Source organism: Accipiter gentilis, chromosome 33 (genome assembly GCF_929443795.1).
Source record: "Accipiter gentilis chromosome 33, bAccGen1.1, whole genome shotgun sequence".
Classification (NCBI taxonomy): Eukaryota; Metazoa; Chordata; class Aves; order Accipitriformes; family Accipitridae; genus Astur; species Astur gentilis.
The window spans coordinates 7,836,245-7,858,600 of NC_064912.1; the positions used below are offsets into that span (position 1 = coordinate 7,836,245).

The 22,356-nt window shown below is 36.5% G+C and overlaps 1 protein-coding gene across 6 annotated transcripts in view; it reads left to right on the forward strand.

Annotated features, from left to right (window-relative positions):
• Positions 1-12,461, forward strand: part of CLEC16A (C-type lectin domain containing 16A) — a 97,281-nt gene extending 84,820 nt beyond the window's left edge. For 2 of the 6 annotated variants that reach the window (XM_049791079.1, XM_049791080.1), the window contains one exon: positions 5,557-12,461. In XM_049791079.1, coding sequence (XP_049647036.1) covers positions 5,557-5,891 — 335 coding nt within the window. In that variant the 3' untranslated portion in view covers positions 5,892-12,461. Of the gene's footprint in view, positions 1-801; positions 1,011-4,209; positions 4,304-5,556 lie in introns of all 6 variants that reach the window. The other 4 variants (XR_007504522.1, XR_007504523.1, XM_049791085.1 and 1 more) reach the window with 4 other exon arrangements.
• The last annotated feature ends 9,895 nt before the right edge of the window (positions 12,462-22,356 follow it).

The following is a 22,356-nucleotide window of genomic DNA, read 5'->3' on the forward strand; positions in this document are numbered from 1 at the left end:
TAAAATAAAATTTATATATTCCAAGGAAGGGATGATTATCAAGCATGGAGAGCCTGCAAGAGCAGTGCCTGCCATCTTACTGAAACCATCCCTGTCTCTCCCCTCTATAATCAGTAATGTAAATGTGATTTGATCTCTTCTGTTCTGTGATGCTAGTAATTTTCTAACTAGGTGAGGAAGTACTTTTGTTCCTAGAAAGTTTCTTTTCTAGAAACTTTCTGTGCACCAAGCATCATCATCTGAACTGCTGCTATCTTTTAAAACACTCTGGCTTTATTATAAACCAAATCTAATACTTCAGTTTCATATCGTAGAATAGTAGGGCCGAATAGTCTGAAGTATTGTCACCTGCCCAGTAGTGCCCCTCTTTTATAATTTATGGCTGGTGGAAATCAGAATAATTCTATGTCACCAGAATTTGTGATAAACAGCTTCTCTCAAGATTTTTAAAGCATGTGAGTAGATTGTAATGCAAATAAATGCCTTCTAGTCCCTCCTCAGGGTAAATGCTGTTGGTATTGCCAGACATAGCCCAAACTGTATTATGAACATTTCCAGATAGGTAAGCAAAGAATTAAATTCAGTTAAACTTGCTTATTTCCAGCTTCAGAAGTATTTCCCAAACTTACAAGACTCTTGGTGTGGTGTCAAATTGTATTCAAGATACCAGCAGTTATGGATGTGTCCTTGTCACTTATTCTTGTTGCTACTCTAACATTTATCCTTTGTCTTCATTCCAGTTTCCCTTCCTTGTTTCATTGTTAAAGCCTTCGTATGATATATCGCTGTGTTTTCCTCTAGTAAGGTCTGGCAGGAAAGGACGTCGGCGGGTGTTTAGTCTGTCGGAGGCTGACAGTCACGGTGGACACTGGGTTTAGGTCTTCAAGCAGCAGCTGCAACAGAAACTCGCGCAATATCAATTCAGGCAGGTTCCTGCATAAGCTTTCAAAAGCCCGTAACAGTTAATAGAACGTATTTGGTTTCCCTGCTGTGACAGCAATGACAGTGAGGTAGGAAACTGAAGAAAGCATCCTAAATATTTGTCTCTACTGTTTTTGGGGGAGAATTGTAAAGCAATAATTAGCTGTTTCTGAAAGCCTTATCTGCAGTTTCTCCCATCTTTTTTGGCTCTCTTGCCAAATATGGAAATTCTGCTATCAAGCCTCCAGCTTCAAAGCAGCTATGTCTTCATTTGCACAGGGGCAGCCATGGCAGTAGTGGAATTTAGTAAGCACAGGCTCCTGAGTGGACAGTAATGCAGGTACTTGGCTAGCAGCAAGAAACCTATTTGTAACTTGGATAAAATGGACAAGCATTCAGCATAAGACTGTCCTTAGACTGTGATGGCACAAGCTTAATTATTTCCATGATTATCAAACTCAGGCAGATGGCTTTATAGACTGTTTAATTGCCTGAGGAGCTGAGGAAGGGAAGCAGATGCAAAAAAGATGGAAATACACTTCAGACTATCTTTGTATTTCTATAACCTGTTTTAACTTGTACCTAATTAATTTCTTTTTTTTTTTTTTTTTACTATCATGGCATGAAGATATTTTACTCTGTTATTATTATATAAACAGCCTTTTTCATCTTTATAGATTTACTTTGCGTCTTTTCACTTAATGTCCTGTTATTTATATTTTTATTATGCTTTCATAGTATGTTGCTGTAAAGCTTAGGACACTTCTCTGTAGATGATATTCATTCTTTCCTTTTCCTGTTCTTTTCTATCTTCTTTCACTAATAATCATCCTTAACACAAGTTAATATAACAGAAGTTGAGTGATTTGGTTTGGATTTTTTTTGCTGTAATGATAATCTTGGTCGCGTTATAGAAATGCTGAAAAACATCTAAGGTTGCTGAAGCCACCGCAGCCAGAGAGCGCTAATAATACCAAAAAACTTGCAAAATGACACCCTGTCTTCAAACCTTGTTTGGTACTTAAATTTGAGGGTATGTGGGGGGGGTTGTTTCTTGGAACTAAATGTTAACATCGCAACTGTTTTAAGAAACCGACTTCGCTCTCCATGGTTTTGTTGCAGATCTGGCTTATATTTTTTGCCAGAACACACTTGCTTAAATACATGGAGGCTGGGGAGAGGTAAATAGAAAAGCTGTTTTTCCGTATTAGGTGCTAACTTTTTGATATTTAAGAGTAGAGCACATCTTAGTGACTGGTGATTTTATTCAGGTAAAAATTACAATTGTTTTTGCTCTTCCTATCCAAAAGTCAAACTGGAAGCAAGTGTTGGGAGTTTGGGGTTTTTTGAAAGCAGTTAGTATTTTTGTGTGCAATGTAGACAGAAATTCCAGATAACGGTTAGAGAGCTTAATCTCGAAACATACTGGGTGCCTAGAAACTCTTGAATCAAGAGCTTAGTGTACCTATCTGGATTTTGGAGACAGACATTCTTGTAATAATCCCTTCTTGAGCTTTTTTTTCAGCTAGAGTGCATCTTTGCAAATTGGTTTTTTTCCAGTTTCAGAGACTTTAAGAATTCAGATCATACATAAATACATATTTATATACTTGGATCCTTCTGTGAATTGAGTATGACTTCAAAAGGCTTTGAAATTTTGAGCCTCAAAGATTTTCTCATTAGTAATTATTGTCCTGAAGCCAACTGTTCAATTTACTGGGAGGTGTTATACGTGAAAATTTTTTCATCAAGTGGGTGGTCTGATTTTTCACTATAATGCCTCTTATATACCAAATTTTCATTCCAAGATGCTGGACCTCTGTATTCTATTTTCTATTTAGTTACCTCCATCTGTAGTCTAGGGTTGTTTTCCTCCATCCTTGTATCCAAAAGATATGGGAGATTGTAATGCTTAAAAACTTACATAGCACAAGATTACAGTTGCAGTTTCAAGCTAATTATACACCTCAAGTAGCCTATGGATTTGTGAGCTCGGTCACAAAGGTGTAAGTACTGCTTTCACAGCTGTAGTTTAATAGCTGTGACTGAAGAGTAAGATTTTTAGTTAAGTATTAGTCCAGAAGGGATATTATATTGCAAAACAGTAGTGAGAGCTGTTGACCTTGTGTAGACAATGTTAAAAATTCTCCCTCCACCGCTACTTTGTGTACTGGTATTTGCTTTCTGCCCCTGCAGGGACTAGTGGCAGTTTGCAAATACCTATCCATTTTGGCAGTAATGCCGTGTTGGGTTACAGAAACCTGTCAGTGCTACCCTTAAATACAGTAACAGAGTAACAGAAGTGAAGCTATGACAGTGACTAATGAAATATTTAAAGTAGAGGAGACAGACTTACTCCTATCAATAGTAAATAGAAGCAGGAGGGAAGCATAGAAGAGCTCTAGTTTTGTATTCTTTATAAATACTGCAGCTAAAATATGAGACAGATTATGTTCTGCTTACATCTTTTGATATTTTTATCTTTCTGAATGTTTTTTCAGACTTTTGGATAGAAAATTTGGACTTGCTGATTCCAGATAGTACTTTTGGTTGGTTGGTTGTTTTTTTAATGGAGACTTTTTTCAAATACTTTCTTTTTCTTTGGTGTTAAGGGAGTCACATTAACATTAATTTAGATCCTATGTGGAATTACTTGAGGGCAATAGAGCATAACAAAAGAATATGTATATCTATCATGATTTCAGTAAACGAAAGTATTGAGAAAAATATATTAATATTTTGTTGGGAGAGGGGGAGGAATGATTTAAGAAATGAACTGCAGAATCAGAAGTGAAATAGCAGAACTGCAATAGAAATGTACTGTATATAACATTCCTGAGCAGAATGCCATTGATTGATAATACTTTATTTACCAGAATGTCTCAGGTTTTGAATCCTGAATTTTGGTGAATATTTGTACTATAATTAAGATAAAAATAATCTTGGCAAAGAAAGTTTGGTATTCTTTTAAGATTTTATAAATTCAGAAAGTAAAATCACCACAAAAAGACTCACAGTTTTGTGCATATGGAAATGTTAGTATTTATCTTGGAATTCAGAGAAATGAGGCTTTATTTCAATGTTTTTTGCAGTTCATTTTCCATGCAAGTCTTGCATAACTTCCTCTGTTATCAATCGTTACATTCTCACTAAAGCTTCTTGACACTAAAAAGTAGAATCTGCAGAGTTACTTTGAATCTGTCCTGAATTTTTCAAAAATAACCAGTGATGTCCCTTTTATTTAAAAGGAGACTTTTTTACAATCTACAAATTTTGTTTCTATTAAAGTGAGAAGCTTTAGCCACCAATTCAGCAAAAAGTAAAATTGAGTGGTTTTCTGAAGTGAGAATACACCATTGTTTGGGGTTACCTTACCAGAAAGGTAAAAAAAAAAAAAAAAAAAAAAAAAAATCTTATTGTTATCTCACTGATACCTTACTCTCATCCATTCCATTCTCAGCTTTGTTTTTCTTCCTTTTTTTTTTTGGTTTTTTTTTTTGCCTTATGTTCATGCTTTCTGTTCTTTTACAGGATTAATTGGAATCATATTGAAATTGAAATATTTCTAAGGTCACTGTGTATTAAAAACAGAACTTAATTCTTAGCTTCTGTATTCACTACATTGCCTTGTAGACTTTTCTGCAGATGCCTGTACACTTGAACACATGCTGTTTCTTACAAGAGGTCTAAAAATGGTCTGTCTTGAAGCTGGATACCTGCTACTTTAATGGCATTCTATTACTCTAGTCTGAAAAGAAATAAAAAACCTGACTTTTCTGGGCATACTTGCTCATATAAGGCTGTATCGCCTCATCCCCTCCATTCACTATCCATCTGAGCCAAATGAGCATTTTACTTGATAGCTAGGATTTTAAGGGGCAAAAGGATGGTACAAATACCTGTTAAAGTATTTGGGTTTGCTTTTTTTATTGTGTGGGAAGGTGTAGTAGCATATCAGTTTTCTGTGGTATATAATACTTAGTCCCAATTTTATCTGTGTTGTATGCTCCATGCTTAGTAGCACAAAAAAATCATAACACAAGCCTATATAAAAACAGGCCTATTTTGCAGCACCTTTCAGTTACAGTAAGCACATTATTCTCCTTCCTGTTCTTCCATAGTTCTGCTTTCTGTGGTTGAGGTGTCACTTAAATGTGAATCTAGACAATGAAATGAGAGAATGACTTCCCAATTTTTGTGAGAAACAGCCACCTCTTGGCAAAAACTAGTTATACAGGGGTTCTTTTTTTTTTTTATTATTATTTCTAAAGAGCTTCCTGGTATGGGGTGGCTATTCATTTTAGTTTATACTAAATACTGGAGAGGCTTTCTTATTCTTCCCCTCAGTTTACTCTCTCTAGGAATATTTCTGATATTGCTGCATATTCTAATACTAAATGTATAAAATTTTCTGGTTCCTAATTTTAACAGATTTCTGCTGGCTTTTTATGTTATGCCTTCATAATATTTTTTTTATTTCTAATTACTAAAAAGTGAACGTGTAAGCATAGTGCTTCACAGAACTGCATTTTCCACCCAATTATTCTTAAATACTCATAAATAATAGTATACTGTTAGGCTTAATGTACATACTAAGTTGAATATTGATTGTTTCTTGGTGTTTTCTTTTATTAGATGATGCTTCAGCTCCAGAGCAGCCTCAGATGACCATTTCTGGTCAAATGATGTTGACTGATGAAACTCTTTCAGCTGTCTCAAAGTCTAGCAAGAATGCTGTAAAAAACAGTGACATAGAAACAGCAAACCTGTCTCCTAGCCTGATTCCTGCACAGCAGCCCACAATATCATTAATAACAGATGACAATACAGATGCACTAAGTGTAGAGTCACTTACACTGGTGCCACCGGTTGATCCACACAGTATTCGAACATTCAGCTACATTCCTCAGTCCTCTTTGCGATCTGAAGTTTGCAAGGTGAAAGAGGTGGAGGAAGAATGTTCTGACTAAAGCCAACCTGCAGACTGTGACAAACAGTGAAACAAATGCAACAAAATTCTTTGTCGTTTTTCCTTTGGGAGTGCAGATACTTGTTGAAGCCTGAGAGGCCATCTGGTCCACAAGAAAGAGGCCCACTGATGAAAGGGAATGTGGGCAACTTTTAGAGTAAACATCAGATGCTCAGCATATTTAAACTGGAGAAGAAAAAAAAACAACTTTTGAATCTGGACTGGTTGTTTCCTAGCAATTTCTGTTATACAAGAACATGAAAGTATTTCAGAGCACCTACTTTCTTTCTATTATAGAATTCCAGCTGCAGGAACCAAGTTAATTGTAGAAGGTCTACAGTATTATGGCAAAGCAAAGAAATTTTTGGATACCTGGCTTCAGGATATTGTATTGTTACTTTTCTGAAGCTGGAGACATACCATTCATCAGAAAAAAATTATATACTGTAGTATAGACATAACATTTCCATTTGAGACATGGTGTGTTTTTCAGTTTGTTTTTTTCTTTTTTTTAAATCCTGATCTCATTCATCTTTTGGAGGTCTGCATGATACCAGCAGGCTTGGCCACTTTCAGTGTTGTCTTCATAGGGCTCCAGACTTCAATATTGTGTTTTCCGTGTGTAATATTTATTTCAAGGTTTGATTCAAAGCAAGATATATATCAAACAATTCTTTAAAAGGTAAAAGCCTGAAATTCAATGATAAATGCTTATTCAAATTAACATAAGGGATTTTTGAGACTACTTTAGTCTTTGCTTAACCAGCTACAGAGGAAAGTGAAATATTTTAAGAGATTGCCATAGCTTGTTTGTTCGCTTCTGACAGTCAAATTGCTACACCTCTAAGGAATGATGATATCCTTTCTACTGAAGGACAACTTCTAGAAGCAGACAGAAGCAGTTTAAAGAAGTTTTTCAAATTTTTCATCTTCATGTAGGAAGAAGGTCACCACATCTAACTGATAATTCCTTTGCAACTCTGAAACTCAAAAGGAAAGGTATTGTGTAGTTTTTTTCCTATCTGGGATAGTATCACAGTTAAACAACATTGCTACATAAAAGTGATTCTGAGTTTGTGCTTGCCTTACTTTGCTTCCTAGATCCTGATACCAAGTTGACAGAAAGTACTGGAAAAGTGTTGATTAAAATTTGGAATGTTCTTTGCTGATTTGATATGTAATTTAACATGAATGGAATTCAAGATTTCTCATCAAATTCCATGTGTGTTAATTTGAATTAATAGTAAAATGAGCAGATTGTCATTATTGGTCTGCTCATAACATTGAGTGCTTTCTGACTCAAAGATTGAAGACTCCTATTTACTTTACTTGGTATTGTGATTTCAGTCATCAGTGCAATCTGTTTCCTCATCTGTCTCTGCTAAATTGATTTCATATCAAGTAGGTGAATCTGAAAAGTTTTTACCTACTTCCCAGTCTCTTACTGTACCTATTCCTGGCTATCAGATGGAACACTTGAAGTGATTTTATTTTAAATGTTGTGTTTATGTATGAGATTTGACTAATCTGCAAGTATAACTTTGCTTGCTTTTTCCATCTTTTCCTTTACATAATAACTTAATCTTTGTAAAACTTGTATACAAGGTGTCTGTTATTGAATGCTAGCCATTTTTTTTTTCTTCCCTTATTAGCTTTTGCATGCAGTTTTGTTGATTTCTAGTTTCCTGTGACTTCTACTTTGTCTCAAATTGTATTAACCAATATTCTGACCATTCCAGAGTGGCGCAAACTCTAAATAAATTCTGAGAGTTAGGTGTCCTCAGTACTGCTATGGATACTGGATGAGAATTTGGCATTGCTGGAGTAAGAGCCTACTTTTTATTTTGGTCATATGCTTAGGGTGAGTTTACACTGCAGTCACTATTGCAGCTAATGTACACGTACCTGAACAAGCCTAGACATCAGTAGCAATGTGGGCACAAGGACCACATAAACTTTTATTAGCTGAACTGATTGCAGTCTAGACTTCCTCTAGTATGTTGCAGCGTAACACTGTAGCCCCAGTAATATTCTGAAGATCATTATAAAAAATGATGCCTTACTTAATTTGGAAGCATTTTATGTTAGTTGTTAACCTTAACTCTTGACCTAGATTACACAAAATGCCACTGTGCACGCTGAATTCCCTTAAATAGAATTAATTTTAAACAGGAAAACCTTGATCTTATCTAATTTTAAATTCAGTTCTAGCAAGATTAGGACCGTGCACAGGGAGTCTTTTCAATGGGTATGCATAATCTCACCCTTGAGCTGTACTACACAAGAAATGGGACAAAAGGAAAGAAAGCTGACATTGTGCTGTTCATTGCCTTTGAGTGGCTTTTAAATCTCATGACCAATTGTCTACTGAGAGCTTCACAGGAAGTGACTGAGATACTGTTATTAGGAAAATAGAAGACTGGGTCTCCTGTCTAGTCTGCTGCTGGTAGAGCCTTGCTGGTCAAGGGGTGGTAAGGTGGGATGTCTTTCAGCAGTTCTGTCAAAAACTCTCTGTAAAGATAGAATTACACTAGGAAAGCTCTGACTGCACCAGCTCTACCAATGTTGTGGTGTTATATAAATGGTACAACTGGTACAGACCAACCTAAATTTCTGAATGGTTATGCCACAGAAGCAATTGATTTTTTACTTGTTTGCTTCAAATATTAAGGCATATCTGTATACAATTTGACTGTGCTACATGCTGCATTAGGAGACTTCAGAATGTAAAAGCTTTAGAGATGCTGAAATAATCTGTCATCAGCAGTCTTTTATCTCTGCAAGTACAGTGTTACTCATCTACAATTCCTTGAAGAGTATCGTATCTATCTCTCCCTTATCAGAAAAACTCAAGGGCTGTTTCCTTATCCCCCTTTCACTGTAAAAAGGAAACTCAACCAAGAAAGTATTAGCACATCAGCCACAAATGTAATTTTTTTTCTAAACAAAAGTTCATTTGAGTCAGTGTAACATCACTCTTTTTAACCAAATCCAAAAACCAAGTTGCAAATGAGAGCAGCAGCTAATGCCAAAATTTTGGAGAGATGCTAAATTCTCAGTGTTTGTAGAGGCTATGCCTATCTTCAGCCAGATTCTGTTAAAATAAAACAGTTCTATAATTCTCTTGCTTTGAGAAGAGAAGCCAAAGAAGCCAAGACATACTGAATGTTACTTTGCTATTTTATGGTCTATGTGTCTCATTTCATCAAATTTTACTATTATATTACGTGTTTAACAGAACTATGTGTTCCCTTCACTGTTTGGTCTCACTGCCTTTTGCTGGTCCCCTTTGCTTTTCTGTCATCCAGTGTACAACAATAAACAAGACTCAAGCTTGTAATTTGTGAAGAGAGTAATGGCAGCATACTCTTGGTAATTTGATAAAGAAGGGGAGGGAGGAAGCATTAGTGCCCAATTCTGATGTCTGCTTCAATATGGAAGTAATGCTTGCAGCGTAAAACTTGTGTGCAAAAATTAATTGTTTTGCAGAAATTCTTTGATATGGAAAGAAACCAAAGGTTAAGCTTCCTGCACTTCATTTTACAAGCTGTGTGGATTAAACCAAATTCATTAGAAATGTGGTCACGTATATTAATTCTAAAAGCTGTATTTTGTGCGTGAAGTCATGAATTACAATATAAGGACTGAGCTCGTTTGTATTCTCCACTGCTAATTTATGATAAACTAAAATTCTGACTTCTCTTCCTTAAATTAAGATAAGCCTAAAAAAAAAGTTATAAAATTACACGTGTTAAAGAAGCTCCTCAACGTTCTTTGCTTTACAACGTGGTTGGAATTTTCCTTGAAGTCGCTTGATGAGGAAAAATTGGGAGTATCTTTCAGAATTCATTTATTCTTTTGCAATATTGTTGCTAAAGGACAGGTATGTGACATTTAAAAACTCTTCTTCCGTATCCAGAATTTAAGACTCAAATCCAGTTCAGTATTCCGAGTTTAAGTCAATGTCCAATGATTCATATGAACCCTTTGCCCAGTAGAGACAGAGTACAGGGGGAAGTAATGTTCCTTTGTGGATTTGAAGTATTCTTGTATGTAGAATTTTAAAAGTGATGGTTAAAATAGTTTATAGCAAAATCAGCAATCTTTAGGATTGAAATTACTGTGCTTTTTTTTTTTTTTCCCCCCTAATTAAGGAGCAAGACATGAGTGACTATAATTTCCATACTTATTGCAAGTGGCCTGGGATGATTACTTTAAGCAATCTGGGAATTCGATAATTCCCCTGCAATTGAGTGTCATTTTTACTAGTAGTAAATTAAACTTAAAACTGTATGCTTGAAGACATAGGTAAGCTATGAGACAAGCAGGTCAAACTGTATGTATAAGTATGAAGCCACTTCTTAAAAGTAAACACTTTAATCACATGGTGCTGTCAGTGCTCTAGTGTAATCCGTCATTCTTTTAGCTGCACATGGTATAGGTAAATAACTACAGAATAGCCTAATGAATAGTTTCACTAAACTGCACTTAGTACTCTTCAAAAAAAAAAACACCCCACCATGCTAAACATTCTGATACTGTATTTGCTAACCAGCTAAAGTTAAATGGGGAGTTGCTTTTAAAATAGCATTGCACAGGCAGCTGTCGTTTGGGAAACTAAGTGTTTTAGTCCTATAGTTGAATCAAAGATTTGTGAGGAGACATCAGATGGGGGCATCAGTGAGATGTAGGCATTTTGCCTCAAAGATAATGAGTCTCTTTGATGAGTCTTCTTATTGTCAGGCAACCTAATGTTAGACATTTAAATATATGTCAAAAATTCTCTTCCAACTGTTACTGTCATTCTTCTCGAAAGAGTTTTTTGGTATGTCACTTTTTAACCATCACTGGATACCCTAGGATATCACTAACCAGGGCACTGCACTTCGATTATCTAGAAGTCTTTGGAGTGGTTCTGTGTTCACCTGCTCTGTTGCTCTGACTTTTCCCAACATTTGCAGCATGAATTAGAAACATATAATAACTCTTACTGTCTCCTATTGGTTTATGAAAAGCAGATAGTGATTCAAGCAGGGCTTGCTAGGGTGGGATGTTTTTAGGGGGTGGGAGGGGGGAAGTGCTTGGGGGTTTTTTTCCTGCTGCTCAGGATTTTTTTGAGCAGCAACAGACATAGGAGATGTAGTTCTGGACTGAGTCTCAAACAGAAGGTTCTTTCATATGGAAACATATTTTTATATTACATTTGTACAGAATTTTCCCTATTTTGATCTTCCCAAATTCTTAGATTTGCTCATTGCTCAGATTTTATTTCTTTTGCAAGATGTTATAAAATATGTATTTTATGTTTATTAATGTATTATAAATGTAAAGCTTAATTTTGCTTGTCTAATAAATGTGCACTGTGGTGGTATCTATTTTATTGTTTTGCTAACTTGAATTCATTGGTTCTTAATACAAAAAGGACAAACTTGAGTCATTGTTGTGACTGTCTTGTTAGCATAAATAAATGTGTGGAGTGCATTTATTAAAAAAAAAAAAAAACTACAAAGGGCTTAAGCAGGTAATGACAAAGAATACTTGTTGATGACAAAAGTTAAGAGTTAAATAAGGTTCAGACTAGTATATAGTGTTGCCAGGATTCTTTTAAGATCATAATCTTAATATACATGAGATTTTTTTTCATTTGTTGTCCATTACTTTTGGTTTTGGGTACTCATACTGCAGTGAGTTTAAGACATAGTAATTGCAATCTGATAAGTATGTATGAGGAGATGAGAAGGTCTTGAGGCTTTGTGTTTGGGAGTATTTAAGGACTAACTGTGGCAGAAATATTTACAATGAACACAAAGATAATTTCGCAAAGGATTGAGGATAGATTCAAGTGTGTGAATTTATAGACTATTAGAATTTCTAGGAGCTTTGTTTTGCCCAGCAATAGTACTGAATAATACATTATTACAACTCTAGGGGACCTGCTGGAAGCATTTTAAACTTTAGGGGATAACTTCAGGCATCTCCACTTGTGAATAGGTATGTTGATATTTTTGTTGCAAACTTTTTACTTCATTTTAAGCCATTTTGTAAGTTTGATTGTTTTAAGTGCAGAGGGGGAAATGTATTTTTCTAGAAGAATGAATGTACCTGGGATTTAAACACTACATAAAGCATTTAATGAACATGAAGGACTGTCCTCCTATGAAATGTATGTCAATAAAGTTGTGTCTGAAATGTACTTCATTTGAAAAAAAGAAAAAAAAAGTTCAAACATGCACTTACATTTACATGGGAAAAAAGCCCAAACACAGGTGAATTGAATACTGAAATGTATTTCTACAGGCAATAAGTATTATTTAATGTAAGTTATGTTAGACATTTGGAGTAAATGTGACAATATCTTATGTTAATTAAAGAAAAATGTAAATAAGTGTCTGGGAAGGGAGTGAAATTAGAAAATATTGGTGTATGTTTCTGAAATCCAGATTTCTATAGCTGAGTCTGTATTTGCTGGCATTAATCATGTGTTATGGCTATTGAAAACCTGGACAAGAATGAACAGTAGACCTTTCTTTGTAAATGGAACTTGGCAATAAAAATGGTGTTACTAAGAAAACTTCCTTCCCTTTCATGTTCTGTTGCTGGATTTGATGCACAAGGACATTCAATAACAGTGAAATGCAAAATTTGCAGAAGCTTGCTTTTGTTAAGAAGAATGGTGTGCATATGTGAATGTCAGTTGTTCTAATCTTAAGCAGAAACCTGAAATAGCCAAGGTATTTTTGCATTGTGTATGCAGGAAAGACATAGCATGAGAGAGCAAGCGTAAAAGAAGCCTGTAGAGTTGATGGAAAGTAGGTAAGACCAAGGGTTGAGAGTGGCCGGGTAACATTTAAAATGTCTGTGAACCACTTTGAAAGTGCCTGTCATGTGTGATTTCTTCCCCAAAATATATCCTTGCACCTTCTGACTCTTTGTCTGGTGCATGTTGCCAGTTCAGTATATGGATTAAATCCAACCGAGTTATTAGTCGGATTCTTGTTAATTAGCCTCTCCATCTATAGGAATTAATTAAAGTTAATATACATTCCTTGTGAAATGTTATTTCTCAAACTAGGCATTGGTCCAGAAGCTTTCTTAGGAAGAAGTTAAATCACATTGTACTGTGAAATAAGCAAGCTATGTATCGTAGGTGGGAGACAATACTGTGATTTACTATAAGATGCAAATACTAAAACATGGTGTATTGGGGAAAATGAGCTCAAATCTGCTCCTGGCAGTTGGACTTTCTACATCATGCCAATAATGCTGCTTTAAGGATAACAATTTTATAATTCATGGCCAAGGAATTTCCCTTCTCTTTGAAACTGTTTGGTGGTTCCTCGTCCTGGTTTCAGCTGGAGTAGAGTTAATTTTCTTCCTAGCAGCTGGTATAATGTTGTGTTTTAGATTTAGTATGAGAATAACGTTGATAACACACTGATGTTTTCAGTTGTTGCTAAGTAGTGTTTAGACTAAGTCAAGGATTTTTCAGCTTCTGATGCCCAGCCGGCAAGAAGGCTGGAGGGGCACAAGAAGTTGGGAGGGGACACAGCCAGGACAGCTGACCCAAAGTGGCCAAAGGGGTATTCCATACCATGTGATGTCATGCCCAGTATATAAACTAGGGGGAGTTGGCTGGGCAGGCCAGTTGCTGCTTGGGGACTGGCTGGGCATCGGTCAGTGAGTGGTGAAAAATTGCATTGTGCATCACTCATCTGTCTTGGGTTATATTTCACTCTTTTTGTTATCTTCCTTTTCATTACTATTATTATAGATTATTTTTTTATTTCCGTTATTAAACTTTTCTTATCTCAACCCACAAGTTTTACTTGGTTTTGATTCTCCTTCCCATCCCACTGTGGGGGCAAGGAGTGAGTGAGTGAGCAGCTCTGTGGTGCTTCATTACTGGTTGGGGTTAAACCATGACAGCCCTGTATCCTTCTGATGCCCCAGAACTTTTGCAGCCTTTTGTCTTGTCACTTTTCCTCTGTTTCTGTACAAGATCTTTTTAGACTTGGACATTGAGTCAGGTTCAGCCTCTTGCCCTGTGTTACTAATGGTCAGAGACCCAATGAAAGCACAGCCTCAAGCCCTCTTCTCATTCTGACTGGGATGAAAGTGAACTTGACAGAAATGCAGTGCTGTATCAGTCCACTCTTTACTTAGTCCACTTGAATATCTAAGTGCAGCCACTTGAGCAGCCCTTTAATAGGTAAATCCACATCTTTATCATTAAGATAATTCATTCCAGCATAGTTATATAAATAAGAACCTGTGTCGATATGTATGTCTTTATCAAAGTAACTCTTGTCTAAGTAAAGATGAAGCATTTGGTGATTGAGATCTTTATTCTTTGACACCTAAACTCCTGGGTTTGTTTCTATATCAAGGCAAGAATTCACTGGGATGCATGGAGGCAGCTGTTTGGTGGGGGGAAGAACTTGCATCCCTAACTGCATTTTTATGCTGCCATGTTAGAGCTTGTGTGGAGACAAAAGCTGTATTGGCACTTTCTGGTGATCTTTCTGAACACGATGCATACAACTGGGAGTGCAAGCTCACTGTTTATGTGAGTGTATTCCCTGAAAATTCCATTGACTTTTAAGCTGATACCTTTTATCTCTCAAATAAGGAGAGGTGGTGAGAGTTACAACACCTGGAGTTGCAACTCTCCACTGGCAAAATTAGAAGAAAGGTTTCAGGCAAGTGTTTGCACATAGTTAAGGCAGTTGAGCTGATGGGGAGTAATTCAGTCTGGTTGGATGGTGTTCAGTTGTGTGTCTGTCTTTAGCTCAAGGATTCTACCAACAGCTTATCTGAAAACTTGTCTAGGCCTTAAAATTATTGCTGCTTTTGGATGCCAGTTCTCTAAAATGGATTTTGAGTTGAAATTTTTAGATTACCAGGTGCCTTATTATTTAGGCTTAGATTATGAGATCTTTTGAAATACATTGAAAGCTTTTGCCTGTCCTCAGAGACTCATTCTACAAAGTTGGGAAATGTTGTGCTTGTTTAATGGACAAAACTGATCTCATCATTCCACCCTCACTGTCTTGTCCCTGCTGTATTTCACATAGGCCACAGTTTAGGTTTTTTTAGCCTGTTTGGATGACCGATAAGGACAGATGAATACTCAGGCTCTGTTTCCTGGTTACACATCATTTTTCTCAGCTTTAGTATGCAATAAACATTGTGACACAGGATGGGAAAACAAGCTGTTGTTTTACTGCAGAAATCAGTTTTGACATTAAGTTAATTGGATGAACACATCTTTGTGTAAATTTGTCCTCATTTTTGGATCATTTATTTGAAGCAGGTTTAGGTTGCTGAGAAGCTTAGAAAAATGTCTAAAACTACAAGGTACATTTAAAACTTACGTAGATTAAATGAGTACTATGAACAGTTGTAGTGACCCAATTGCCTGAGCTAAGCTGGTTGCAGGAATTAATGTGATTGGCAGAGGAGCAAAGATAATTTATTCTAGCCTCTTGCCAGAAAACTTAAAACAATTGTTACAAAATTTGGAGAAGAGGTTCATTTTAGTACAGTTGTTAATAGTAGAGTGTTTCCTGAGGCTTCCTACCTCTGCTGCTCTTTGAAAATGGGTCATTTATTCACAGGAAACATTTGGCTCTTTATTTCAACAACATTGCTTTTGTCAATGATTTAAATGGGCTGTAAATATGACTGACTGAGATTTCTGTATGAAGTTGAATCAATAGAACAAAAGTCTGCACAAAACTCAGAAGTTAACTGAAATCTGAGTTACCTCAGTGTATGCACCAGCATCAGAGTCCTCGCAAGCTCTTTTTGGAAAGCTGTAGTTGTTGCAGCAATATTTCAAATATATGAACTTCACCCTGTTGCTAAAGGGCTGGGAAGTGTCATGTTGATCTCGTGGTAGTTACCAAACTGGGGGTTATGGAAAAGTTGATTACACAGTTATGCTAATTTGCTCTTTATTTCCAGCTGCTGTTTGAAATTGCATGTTGATGGACAAGTGAGTCAAGGAGGCAGCTAGTTGGACTCTAGCACCACTACAGAGATAGTCAGAGCTTGCTCTCCCTCAACAGCTGGAGCTACCAGAAATAGGAAAAGGAGTTTCTGAAGGAGGAGAGAGGCAGAACCACCATAATGTCTTAGAGAAAAGAATTTCAAGTGACCAGAGGGAGGCAGGGCCTACAAAGGTAGTGTCTCTCATCCTAAGAGAACTTGGTTATAATGATAATATCTGTGTGCAGACACTTCTCCTGCCCTGAATAACAGTGAAAAGATTCTGTCCAGCCTCTAACATTGAGGGGAAATTGCTTGCATCTGTTCTCTCTTAAACAAAAGCAGTAAAGAAGCCAGTAGACTATGCAATAACAATCAGACTTACTCTGGCTGTCACTTGTGAACTGAAATAACTGTACTCACATTTATCCCATATGCTTTACTCCTCTGACACATCCTGATAGACTACTAATTACTGCTATAATATTGTTAATATGCTATTAGGGCTAGTAGAGAAAGTCTTTAAAATTACGTATTGCTGAGAAGGGGAAGAAAGAAGCCAAAGTCATTTCAATGGATGATGACAGGTACTTGTGTCAAATTTTGATAGTTCAGACACAGAAGCTGTTTGCAGTTGACTATGCCTTACCACCAAATGCAGCATTTTGCTGCCCCTTTCCCCTCCCCCCCACCCCCCAGTCCTCTTGATGTTCCAGTTCAGGCTGAGGCAGGTGGAGAGGCAGGAGGTCAAGGATGATTCCGCAGTGTCTGATCAGTGAGGAGGTCCCTCGCAGCAGCATGAATTCACTCAGAGATTGTAGAGTCCTTTGTATTGATGCTCTTTTGTGTGAAGATCACAATTTTTGTTTTGGAGTAGATTTCCGGATCCTTGTTTTTCTGACCTGTCATAAAGGCTAGAAACATTTTTATTCAGTAAGAGATGAGGTTCTTGGGCAATACTGTTCCAATACTAGGATTCTAAGAACCTTTCCATAATTAAAAGACTCAACATCGCAAGAGTTGGCAAGACCACGTACCGTGTTAGTAGTGCTCCTTTGAATCCATTTGGCATCTTGTCTTAGGTTAGGGGTACGAAGGATGCAACTGTGTATTACTTTTTCATTGCAACAGATTTTATGCACTTGGTAAAGCAGAGTTCCTCTTGCAATTTTTGTCACATGTCAGGGTGACATCAGTAAGAACATGCACAGGAAATTCTACTCGGTAACGTGTACCAAACAATCGCCTTTGGAGGTGGATTCCTTGGCAGGGAGATGGCGTGCTTAGGACAAGCTGTTTGAGTGGAGGGTAGGACTGGTGAATTATGGAGATAAGGCTTGTTTTTTAAGTATGTGACAGTGAGTGTATTCACTGGGGTTTTTTTAGTGGCTAGCATTCAGTGTTTCAGTTTCAACAACCGTCCTTCCTAAAATTTCTTACAATCAGAAGGTGGAAAGAAAGTCTCTTCAGAATGGTCAAAGTGAAAATAATAGAAAATTCTCTGTCAGCCTTTGTTAATCTAATCTTCTTTTAGTTTCTGAAAGAGGGTTACTTAAACTTCTAATTGCCCTTGTCCTTTCTGGTTTTATGTAAATTTTTTTTTTTAGGACGTGGAAAGGGAGCTTGATATTTTTTTATTGTTGTTGTTAATTGGTTTTTTGTTTGTTTAAGGCTTTAGAAAAATCACAAGATGGGCATCCTTTCCTGTAGGCTGGTAAAATTAAGAAGAGCAGAATCTTTATCTTCTGATATTTAAAACCTTTCTTACATAAACCATTATAGGGACTTTCTGTTATGATTTTAAACCATGCAGTTCAGAAAGAGCTGCTTTTTCATTTTCTTTTTCTACCAAAACACTTCATTCTCTGAGTTAAATTTGAGAAAAATTTTAGGCCTTTCTCAGCTTGTTTAAACTACAGAGAAAGTACTAAAAAAGAGAAAATATGGCAAGAAGCTAATAAAAAAAAAAAACAACCCTCATCTGCAAGAGGTGGTGAGGATTTTTTTTAAATACCTGAAAATGGCTTTGCAAAATTCTCTTACCAGTTCTAGGACCTAGTAGATGGATTGTGTTTGCATAGTTACACTTCAGAATAATACTCCGAAGGTGGAAATTCCGTTTTGGGTGGCTAGAAGTGAACAAATACTTTAATAGTTCTGCCACAAACTGGAGGTGGGAAGGAATATATCCTCATTTGGAGGGAAGCATCTCTTGTAATAGTAGATGCCCATTAGTAACAAGTACTAATCAGGAAATCATGGTTAAGGTGAGAACTTAAATGTTTTTTTCGGAAATATCCAATGATGAGTAAATTTACCATCTGCTTTTATGAAGTACAAGAGGGTTTTTTGCTGGGGAATTAAAAAAAAAAACAAAAAAAACCAACAAAACAAAAAAAAAAAAAAAAAAAAAAAAAAAAAAACAAAAAAAACCCAAAACCACCAACCCCCAAAAAACTGAAGAAATCACCAATGCAGTTGATCTTTGAACAAAAAAGCTGCTGTTTCCCGTGATTATTTTTTAGTGTATCTTTCATTGGCCATACTAAATAGAGGATTTTTATTTTTTTTCTTTGCAATGTTGCTTCATTCTCTGGTCTGTTAGAGTCTAGGAGTGTTGTGACTCACTGTTGACTCAGTGTGTGAAATGGTTTGGCATTTTTCTTTTGTTGTTGGTTTCTATTTAAGATCTTTATCCTCTTTTTCTGGGGACTGAGAGTGCAGCATCACAAATGTAGGTAACTGTATTGTTCAGGTGTACCTTGACTGGCATGCTGTTCAGTGGAGCGGGTTAACTGTCTTTTAGGTCTGCATCCTTTGTGGGACAGGAGAAATTGCACAAGTGGTTGTTGTAGCACATCTGATGAGGGGTGATTGCCAATGAGTAAGAAGAACAAAAACATCAATAAAAAGACTAGAAAGTAGATTCAAAATTGTGCTGGTCTACCATCCGAATGTTTCAGATTTGGTGAGACTGGTGGCTTTCTAGCCCTAAGGGGAGACGTAGGATCAGATAAAGAAGCAGTTCCTTTTCTAACCTGCCCAGGTGTTTACAGAGAACAGTGCTGGAGACCCTTGAAGTACTTTGTGATATAAATTATTTCAGAAAACTAGTGGAGTTAGTCTCCTAAAAAGAAACTAGACATTTCTGCCAGCAGTGTTCTCTACTCAAGTTAAATTGAGTTTGAAAAGTTTTAGGTTACTGTATATGTCTGCTGTGATTGAGTGGTCTAATAGGACTCACTGCATCTGGTCACTGCTGAAGCTGTCTGCAGCTTGATCTGTCTTGTCCTTGTAAGAGTTTACCAAAGCATCAAAGCAATCATGCGTAGTTTAAAATAAACTTTAATGCCCTATTCAGGGGAGGATTTTCGAGTAAGACAGCAATTAGATTTTAATTTTAATTTAATTTATTTTATTTATTTATTTATTTTATTAATTTAATTTATTTATTGACATCCATGTGCAGACAGAACAAATTAAAAATAACAGAAAGCAGAGCACCATTAAAAAATCTAGCTGGGCAGGAATCATCTAACCTTGTATTTCCAGTATTTGTTACCCTACTTGAGACATTTGTTATCTATATGAATACAGTTTGGGATATGTTATGATTTGGGAATACTTCTATGCACACCTTGTGATTTCTGTCTGATTTTCTAAAGTTAAATGAAATCAGTGTGTTACAGAGGGGTTGTCGCTGAATGTGGGATTTACCTGCTGCTTGTTAGCTAACGGCTAGTTCAACCGGTGGCATTGGGAACAGTAACTGTTGGTGAGGATTACATCACCTTAGGAGGGAGAGTTGGCTAAAGGCAGAACAACTGGCTTGGTTCTACCTGTTTTTGTAGAGGCTGTATGGAAGATGAGAAATACCGAATAGTAGAGTGAACTCTGCCCTTTTCTGTCCATGATTCCTGTTTCTCGAAAAGGTCCCAACGAGCAAAATGAGCATTGTTAGATGTAAGAGGCGGTAACCTGAGAAGTGAGCACGTCTTGCTCAGTGCTTGCAAAACAAGGACGGAAAGGAGCAAGTTACTGAAGTTCACCCTGTGTGGTTATTCTGTTCCTGCCTCCTGGTAGCTCTGGCCATCTCCTTTCTGCACTCTCCCTAAAGATGGCAGAGTAGAGATACTTCACCTAAGGCCTAAATTGTTCTTGCAGTGCTTTGTGCCCACTGATTCATTGTTGCTACTGATTCATGTTAAGAGCCATTTAAAAGTTTCAGAGTGATTTCAAGAATTTTTACCAAAAATCTGGGCTACTTGATGTACAATTTTAGTAAAACAGAAGAGTCTGATGCAAAATTTGAAGTTAGCATTTTGGGGTCTTTCTGTATAACCAACTCAGGGGGGTTTTACATGCATTTCTAGTGGATGAGAGTTCAAAAAGTTTCTTACATTTAAAAAGAAAAGAAAAGCTCAAGTGTCTTAAAATAACACCGTAGTTTCCAGAATTTTTAACAGACAGACATATAACATTGCTTATGTGCTTACAACCTTTTGAATGTTTAGGGCTGCCCGCATCTCTCAAACCAGAGCCGTTTTCTCCAGTGTGCGTAGGCATGCATTGTTCATGGTAAGTCATACCTTAAGCTCAAAATAAAGTCCCTTTCCTTTGTCTGACTGATCACAGACTTTGGTTTTCCATTTCGACTTCTCTCTAGTAAGAAATCTGAAACCCTTTGTTAACTTCAGTGTAACTAGGTCTTCTTTCAGGTATTAAAGTTTTGAAGCTTTTAGAAAGAAGACTGCTAAGTCATACAAAGAATGAAAATAATAGCTAATTTGACAGGGCAGTCCAAGAGAAAAGAAACATCAGTATATAGCATTTTATATGTAATCTTGACCTTGATTCAGGATATCACTTAACCGATAGTATAAAAAAACATACATCATCTGTAAGAATATCACTTTTAACTGTCCACAGCCACCCTTGCATTGAAGTCATACTCTTTCTACACCACATGCATATTATCCTATGCAAACCCAGTTGCTGGTGTGAGAAGGGTGTAACTTAATTCCAAAGTTCTTGGGAACAAGATGTGAGCGGCTTTGCTTTGCTGATCCTCCGTTGTGCAGTTCACTTGAATTTGCTTATCACAGTTTATCAGCTTCAAGGCTTTCCTTTGAAAGTGTTGCTTGCAACCACTGTCTGCTAGATAACTTGCAATTCTTACATAGCTGCCAAAATGTTTTGTAGGGAAATAGTCTTCCTTGGCTAGGCTAAATTTTGATTAAAATAGGTCTTGCAAGCTTCTTTGTGAGTTTCTGAACAGATCTTCGTATCAGATGTTTTATGGGGGAGGGAAACTTGTCAAATTCTTTAAAACCACAGATCTCTATGAACCACAGTCTTGGAGCTAAGCTTCCTCTTTTTCTTTGAATCTGAAAAGAAAATCAGACCTGTTATGGGAAAGCAGACTTGATTTTTCTATAGCTGCATTTACATTAGCTCACATTGAGTGCACAGCGGGTGTGTTATCCTAGCATCAGCAGGCTTCACCTTTGCTTTAGCTTAATAGGACTTTGGACAGGTCATTGGCCTGTCTGTTCCTTAGTTCAGCCTTTTCAAATATATCAAACAGTGATGCACTTTTGAAGCTTAGTTCGTGTGTGTAAAGCGCTTTGACTTTGATGCTAAGCATTAATCTTTTTAACTCCTTGTCATAAAATAGTGCTAAAATTACCATTCCAGTCTTATTGCTTGCACCAGGTAATGTAGTTCCTGGTGAGTCCCTGTAACTTTGAAAGTCACTGCGAAAAATTTTTTGGTTTTGTTTGCACCATAACTCCAAGTCATCTGAATAACTTCCAAATCTTAAGAAAAAAGTCTTCCTCCTAGCTTCTAGGATTGTTTGATTTAAGTTTTGGTCATAATTTGCAATGGTTCACTATTGTCCAGTCTGATTAGTTCATCGTAAAGAGTTTTGATGTTTGAAAAGAAGCTTGGTTTCTTTTTAATTTAAAAAAAATAAAATAAAAAAAATAAAAAAATCAGTATTTCTAGAATCTTTTCCATCCTTCCTGCTTCATACTAATGACAGTAAGGAAATGATTTATCCTTTAAGAAGTTAAACTGAATGTGTGAGTCAGTCTTAAAATGTTGAAACTGGTTTAAAAGTCTGGTTGTATATAGGCTAAAAGAAGTATGAAACTTAAGAAAGACATTCATAAGAACAGCAAGATACTGTGAAAAGTTTGCCTTAAATTCAGCCATTGCAGTATGATGTACAGGCCATCTCTGCAAAAGCCTCAGGTATTCGTTGCAGAATTATTTTGAAAGAAAAAAATGCAAAAATGGGACATTTTAAGACATTTCAGTACGAAACCAGAGTCTCTAGAAAGGAACACATAAACACTTTTAATCTGCTTCAGTGACAGTCAGATGTCTGAGCTGAAACTAATGGGAAATGTATTTTGAAATAATGTGGAAGGGTTGGTATAGCTGAGTAGCTCTCAGACATTTCCTTTTGC